Source organism: Vanessa cardui, chromosome 5 (genome assembly GCF_905220365.1).
Source record: "Vanessa cardui chromosome 5, ilVanCard2.1, whole genome shotgun sequence".
In the NCBI taxonomy this organism is placed as follows: Eukaryota; Metazoa; Arthropoda; class Insecta; order Lepidoptera; family Nymphalidae; genus Vanessa; species Vanessa cardui.
This window is the reverse complement of record NC_061127.1, coordinates 6,817,500-6,825,609: the sequence shown is the minus strand read 5'-3', so window position 1 is coordinate 6,825,609 and position 8,110 is coordinate 6,817,500. Positions and strand designations below refer to the sequence as shown.

The 8,110-nt window shown below is 34.1% G+C and overlaps 1 protein-coding gene across 1 annotated transcript; it reads left to right on the top strand.

Annotated features, from left to right (window-relative positions):
• The first annotated feature begins 959 nt into the window (after window positions 1-959).
• LOC124530007 (germ cell nuclear acidic protein) lies at window positions 960-6,786 on the top strand. The gene is made up of 8 exons (XM_047103980.1): window positions 960-1,121; window positions 1,272-1,492; window positions 2,561-2,671; window positions 2,758-3,159; window positions 5,482-5,689; window positions 5,818-6,298; window positions 6,391-6,525; window positions 6,611-6,786. Exons 2-8 carry the CDS (start codon window positions 1,279-1,281, stop codon window positions 6,743-6,745), a joined length of 1,686 nt encoding a protein of 561 aa, XP_046959936.1. The 5' UTR covers window positions 960-1,121; window positions 1,272-1,278; the 3' UTR covers window positions 6,746-6,786.
• Window positions 6,787-8,110: the final 1,324 nt, after the last annotated feature.

Here is an 8,110-nt window from a genome sequence, read left to right as displayed (position 1 = left end):
TCTTAAAGTTTCAGGAAATTATACGTTATAGAAATAAAATTTATATTCGTAAATGCATTTACTAGTTTTGCCCACGTAAATAATGTAAAGAATCTAAAATTAAAAACTACAAGTAATACTATTATTACATCAATAAGGATGTATATGTCGGTCTGTTCACTGCTATAGTTTCGAAACTTTAAAATTTTAAGCGTTGGAAAGACTAATGTGCGCTTATCTACGTGTTTATGTAATTTATTTTAAAGATATACGAAAAGAAAGTGCCAAAAAATATGAATAAAAATCAAATATTTACATCTGAACTTTCCATGTTTGATAAATGAAACTGATTTCCATATTTCGAGTATTATTTTAAAAATCTTGCCAAATTAAGTTGATGATATTCTATTAAGATCATTCGAGCAATAAATTATCATAATAGCTGAGTAAAAGTGGCAATGTTTCCCAATCGATTGCCTCCAATTTTACGTCACGTTATTTGTGTAATTGACTTTGGACGCGTTTATATACATAACCTTAAGTGAAAGTATGGGGCTGGTCCCCACATACTAATGGCTTAAAACTGTTTTAAGATTCCGAAACCACACGCCACCGCACTTTTCTCTAACCAGACATACCGAGTCGGCAAATAAGTTGAATAAATTAGTCAATCGAACTTACCAACCCCTCTTCGATTCTGAAGAATAGAAGAGTTTAAAAACAGAGGTGGCATTTAATATTCAATTTACGACTTAATTAATTAGGTAATTTAGAAATAATAGGTGATATATTTTTGGCACATACGTGGATGGTATATGTATAAGCAATATACAAATTATCAGGTATTGTGTAAGCATTTTTTCGTTACGTTTCAAAGGTAAACATATAGCTAGATAAGCAAGTAAAGCCAATGGGCGGTGAAAGTCTTCGCGGTCGCTGATCTATGTCCAGTGTGAATACCATCACCACTTTCCTTCCCCGCGAGTGACGTAACGCTATAAAAGAGAGTGCCGTGAAGACGCCGCCGCTATATCGTTTCCGATCGCCAACCTCGGTCATAGCGTCCCGTTCACCGACATAGAAGGACGCGAGCGGAACCTCTTCCGCTAGAGCCCCAAAGGACTCAACAGTGAAAGTCAAAGGTGAAGTGCCCATAGGACTTAGTGATCTCGTGCTTGTGTTTGTGCTGTGTTATCGTGATAGCAGTGACCGTGATAGTGGCGGGACTTATCGGCACTGTCGCAATCGCGGTCATGTTGGCGGTGATGATTAAAGGCCTCTGTTTGTTTCAGATACGAGATGAGGTCGTTGTTGTTATTGGCGGCGTTGTGCTGCTTAGTGTTGTCGACTTATGGAAGTCCCATCTCACGGCCTGAACATGAAGTCCAGGAGAAAGAAGTAGGTAGGCAGTCTGCAGGTGCAGCTGCGCCCGCTCCAGCGGCTTCCTCTGACGACGACGACGATGACGATGACGATGATGATGATGACGATGTTGACCTCGATCCATTATCAGGTACGTTAAACAACAAATTCACTAAGAATTTAACAATTAAAAGCTAAATGTTTTTAAATTAATATTAATAATAGAAAAATTTATTTACAAAATAATCGTGTTGCTTGAAAAAAATACGTATTACATTACACGCTATTTAGACGGACATAATTATTTTATAAATTAATTATCGCGTTCGTTTTGATATGTGCAATAAATAAATCACATTTTGTGGCAATTAATAATAATAACTGTAGTAAATATAGCTCGCTTTTTGAAGTAAAATAATAGAGGAATAATTAATTTAAAAAAATAGCATCAATCAAGCTCTTTTGATACGTGATGGCAATTATGTACCGATATATCAATTATTAATCAAATTAACATTCTATGAACACCTGAGAATCTAATCCATAATAAATGCACGGGGTTATTATTACATTTACAGTAAACTGACTTGAATACTCTTTTTTATAAAAACATTTCTCACGATTTTTGCTTTTTTTGAAGTACGTGTTAATTTAAAAAAAGAATGATGTTATCTATTTTATATCTGATAGTTTAACGGTTTATTATTGCTACTACTATAAGTATTACCTACAACTACTAAGTGTTACGTGCAGTCGATAAAAATTCCAATGAATCAGGACGCAGACCAACGGAATGTGAATCGAACAGCGTGACAGGTGCTCTCATTTGCTAATTAATTTAAACATAAAAACTCAATCAGAGAAATTGAAGCTACTCTGCTTTCCACAGTCGAAAGCCTTGCTCAGGACGTCACGCACCAATCCCCAGCGCGGAATCTGATTAACTGTTTGAATAGCTCATTTGTACGAAGATGTATTGCAGTAAATAGTAATAGTACTAATGAATTAGCAAATCGTATTAACAGTTTCAAGTAAATATATTTAAATTAGTAGTTCCGTTACCGAAAAGTGTGACAAATATGTTCGAATCGTGTTAGGAAGCTTGTGATAATTATTATGTACCTATTCGTCACGAATTTTGTAAAAACCTCTAAATGTTTAGTAAGATTCAGTTTGACAACAAAGTAATTATATTCATGTTTTATTTTTCCCTTTATAGAAGACGATGATGACGACGATGATGACGATGATGATGATGAAGAAGAGGATGAAGCTGATGATGATGAAGATGATGATTATTTGGAAAGATTCTTCGATGATATCTTAGGAGGTAAATAAAACATTAAAGTAAAAAGAGAAATTTCTTATACAAGTTTTTGTCAACTGTTTTTTCTAAATTTATTTTCTTTTGTACAGGCGGAGACGACGACGATGACGACGATGAATCTACTGGAGTACAATCTGTTGTAGCATCAGCTGATACTGTTGCTGCTGCACCTGCGCCTGCAGCCCCGGTTGAGGAAGTTGCTGCAGCTTCTGAGGAAGTTGAAGCTTCCGAAGCCGCTGAAGGTGCCGTCGATGGTGATGAACCTGAAGCCGGACAAAAAGAGCCAGCAAGCGCTGAAGTAGAGACTCCTGTTGCCGCAAGTTCTGAAGCTGCTGCCGCTGCTGATAGTGATGACGACGAAGAAGAAGACGACGACATCACTGACGCACTTGACCCTGAAGATGATGATGATGATGAAGATGAAGAGGAGGACGATGATGACGACGACGACGATGACATTTCTGATGCCCTCGGCAGGAAAAAGCAAGCACGTGAGTCAAAAAAACTGAAAGCAAACGTTGCGGCGTATGCGAAAAAGAGCGGAAAAAAGACCAGTCACATCAAAGTAAAGAAAACCAAAGCGACATCCGCCGCGGCTGCAGCCGTCGAGCATAAAAAGTTCAGATAGTTAGAAGGCGCCGGAGACCGGGCGAGCCTCGCCCTAACATCCACCTGAGAGACCCCCGCGGTTCCCTCCTTAGCTTAACTATTTATTGACTATTTATTTACTCTATTTATTTTATTTATTAAGTGTGCGTGCTTGATGTGTGAAAGTGTAAGTATGGGGCAAAAGTTAAAAATTAAATTAATGTCTAGATCATGTCACAACAGTTCCGTGGCAGTTTTTTGAAATAAATCTGTTTGCTCTAATTTCTGTGTAAATTTTATTATACTTTCATATACAAAATACTTACTTACCTTTGTTGCGAATTGTGCGTCTAGAAAATATATAATGTAAACGATTAGGAGAGAAATTAATCGGTCAGAACTCTAGTTCTTATTGTCAGATAACAGTGACATTATCTAGTTGTATTAATTTAATTTTATTTGTAAAAAAAATAAACGTATACTAGTCAAAATCCTATATGTATTTATGTAAAATTTCCCTCCTCAAGAATAACAAAATTATATCCTCGTTATTTGTATACTGCTTAACTTTTATCACTATATATTATTTTATAATTCTTCTATATTGGCTATATATTAATATCGCATAGAGAACTTCAATGTAACACATGAGTAACTAGCTTTTTGACCGATTTATTTATGTAGTATAACGCACAAAGAAATCCCTGTTCCTATTTCCTACACCTGTAATGTCTAAGTAATACCAACAATCTCTATGTCCAAATGAATGTTAAAACTTCCATCAAAGATAGTGGCGAGTGTCACCCGATATCAATCTAGAAATCTTGCGCATAAATTTTAAGGACGAGTAGCGTGCCATAGATAGTGTCAAGGAAGAACTAGTTTCTTGTAGCCCGATGTATGTTAAGGGGTCGGCTATGAGGAGCGCGTTTGTTGCCTGCTTACTTTCCCATCCGGAGCTAGTTCGTTGAACTCACCCGATTTCTTCTACAACCTTGACACTTTCTTTGACCTTGCTCGGATAGTTCTCAGGAAATGACCTTGACTAACTTGACAATCAGTTAAGCTATCTGTAGAAAGTAAATTAAACCAAATATTTACTCTCACTAAATGACGAAATAGCCGTAAAATTTTGCGTGTCGAGTGAAAACAACAAACGAGATGGTAAAAGAGAAATTCTTAAATGTTTACCGTCGAGAAATTCTGGGAGAGTCGTGAGGAGCCATATTCGACCTAAATGAAACTCGTTTATCGCCAGCGATACCTAAAGCAGCATGATGGCGCGTTCAATCTCAGTCCCCTTTCATGGGAAAGAAATTTTTAAAATAGCCATGTAAAGCAAACATGTTAGTCATACATTTGAAAAAAAAAAAACATTCTAAAAAGCATGTACGAGTCATAAGTTTCAGTAACTTTAACATGTATTCCATAATTAGATTTCTTTGAATGTCCGATACTCGGCACGCAGTTTCTTTTACGTGTGGAAAATAGAAAATCCACTGTTGACTGGTCCTATTAATTGTTATTGGCGATTAGAATTCAACCGGGCTCGCAGATAGAGAAACAGTTAGTTGTTGGCGTGCCCATCGACGTGAATAACATTAAGCATGTTGCCGTATGAATTATTAGTCCAATGCATACCTAATTATAGACACTAATTGAGGTGCGTGATAGCATGAACGGACGAGTAAATATTTGCAAAGATGCAGTGGATTTAAAAAAGTACTATATAGTTTTGCTTGTTAGTCTTTTCGTGACTGTCAGTAATTAATTAGCGTTTAGACCAAGCTAAAAATAGCTGTTCTTTTCAATCAATTAAATTGAAATTGAAACTAGCTTTACAGTAATAATTAATTAAGGTTTTTTTATTTTGATTTCAAATATTAAAAATTAAACCATTGAGAAAATTTAGTGAATCACTTCAGTGTTGGAGTCAACAATTTATTTCTGAGAATTTTTATCATTGAATGAAATAATAGAAAGTGTAGTATTATTTGAACAGCAAACAAATGACGAATGTAAATAAAGAAAAAAGTTTTTATATATACTAAACACTTAATATAAAAAAAAATATTTGGACTTTTTTGTAGATAAAAGTTTTAAATAACAATGAGGCGATGTAAAAATGTAGCTGTCATGTGGCTCAGTTCGTTAATTTTTAGTACTTCTTTAGAATGTGACAGTATTCGATCAAAGTAAGTTACCTAATAAGTTATTCAAAACAGGTGCGTTAAACGAGGAGCCAGCAAAGAAACAAGCAACTGTTCCAGCAATTTACATAGTTAAATATAATAAGTTTGTGGACAATATTCTCGAAAAAATGAACGAAATATTGCGACGCTCCTATGACCCTGTCAATGTTAAGCTGCAACCGATCGACGCGAACAAGAAGACCTCCAAGCCACAGAAAAATAAGCCCAAGACGAATAAAAGGTAAGATATAAGTTATCAAAAACATATATTTTTGACACTGGTCCTTGAAATTTTTATGAATGGTACAATATTTTGATTCATATCTTTTTAAAAATAAATTTTAATTCGTAATTACGTTTTATTATTAGGAAAACTTCTAATAAGAAGAAAACTTCGGCTCGTGGAGGATTAACTGATACCAAAAACGGAAATACTACCTTAAAAGTTAATGCAAATGATAGGTTAGAAGAAAAAAATAAAATCGAACAAAACATCATGGCAAAAGATGAGATCGTTAATGAAATTGTTGGAAAACATTTCAAAAGCGAATCGAGAGCTGTCAAAGAGAAAGCAAGTACCAAAGCCAAAACAACTACTGCAAAACCAAAACCCACTAAGGCAACTAAACCGAAACCTAAACCACCTACAAAGACTACAACTAAGAAACCAGCAACAAACAAAAATAAAACAAAGACTAGTGAAAAGAGTAAACCAAGAGCTAAAGGAACTTTGTATGGGCTTTCATCCCTGAGGAGGAGCGGTGATGTTTCAGTTAGCATAATGTCTAATTTAACAACTGTTAAGGGAAATTTCGCCGTTGGCCCCCTAATATTACGCGTAGAAAAAGAGGTATAACATATTAATATGAAAGTTGTTTTCTCTTTGAAGATAGGTAAAAATACTATATAATAGGACAAAATTCTAAAACTATTTTTTATCAGGTTGGACGTGGTGCTAAAAAGGAACTTAAATCAGCTACAGCGACGACTGCAGAAATGATGGGTAAACTTACATTACGAGTCAACAACCAAGGAGTTGCGACTTTACATTCAATCAAAGTTCTGCAGCCCAAACAGGTATAAATATTTAAATTAAAATTAATGAAATAACAAACCCTCAATAAAGTTTATTGTAACATTTACATAAAACCCATTGTTTTAGGTTCGTGTGGACAGCAACCACGAGAGAACGCGTGAGTTGGCATGGCAACGCAGTGCAAGAATTGCTCATGTCGTTTCCGAGAAATTAAGATCAGCATCCAAACCGATGTTTCACCAGAGTGTTGCAAGACAGTAGATGACAGTCAAAAATCTTTAACATACCCAAATATATGAAAATGTATGAAGAAAAAAAGAAAACACATCGATTCCTTACTGAAATTTATGGCTTATTCAAAAGCATTTTATTAGATTTAAGGAAGTAGAATTCAGGATGAAAAAACGCTAAGGTTTTAGAATATGAAACGACTGGATTAGGATATTATAGTGTTGTAAGTTATGTTTATGATGGCTTGCGCGAAGTGCGTCAGAATGAGACTTTATGATACTCATAACTGAATAGTCAGAACATGCATTTATTATTGTAACTTAATGGTGCTAAGATGTATATTAATGTATCATCGAATATATTTATAATATTTAAATTAAAATTTGTTTTCTTTACCTCACATTCATCATAAATGACGTATTGTCATTGCTAAAATAAACAACACTTTCTTTAAATAGTAGGCTTGAATATTTCGTACTTTTTAATCCAAAAGTGTGCTAAGACATGATGTGCTAAGCATTTTTAAACGGGAAAGACTTGGCCTCAAAAATAAAGTATACAGCGTAATGTTTAATAAATGAATTGCGTTTTCTCGAATTAGAAGTATAAGACGATGATTGTTTTTTATTTATTGTCTCTGTGGTCCTTTTACTAAAATACTATTTTTGGGTTTCCTTTTTATTAAATAAGAGTAAGTAGAGCTTAAAGTAATAATAGCTTCTTATTACTTTAAGCTCTGGGCGTTTTTTTTAATCTTATCTTGTTCCCATTTCAAGTATTATCATTGTGAAAACTGTACATTTATATCTTGCTTTCCTAAATACTTTGTAAGTTGATGTTGATGAGATTGACATTGTTTCAAAATGCCATTTTTAAGAGCGGTGACATATTAATTAATTAGACAGCGGTGACATATTAGCGGTGACATATTAGGAATTAGAATTTATTCGGTTATTTCTATAGCTTTCTTAAATACGAAATAATAATTTATACTACTACTATATTACTTTCAGTCGATAATATTAAAATTTGAATTTTGACGGTTTGAAGTATATGTATTTTCATACAGAATATATTTAAACTGATTCATGATTCCGTTAAAATTAAAAAAAAATATGACTTTATTATTCGATTTATTGTTATTGTTGGTCGTCTCAATAGAAATGATTATTTATAGATCGAAGTAAAATTGTTTTTTGTCTAATCAGTGAATACTTTACGTTTACCTATATAGTTTCTTTGGAACCATTAGATGCCATTTTTCACAGATTTCTTTGAAACCATTAACGTGTAAATGTTATGCGGTTTTTTTTGAACTTTGAGATCTCAAAACGTTCGCTTAACGACAAAGCTTAAACTTAATATTTTTAGCGTTCGCCAATATCACGAATATTT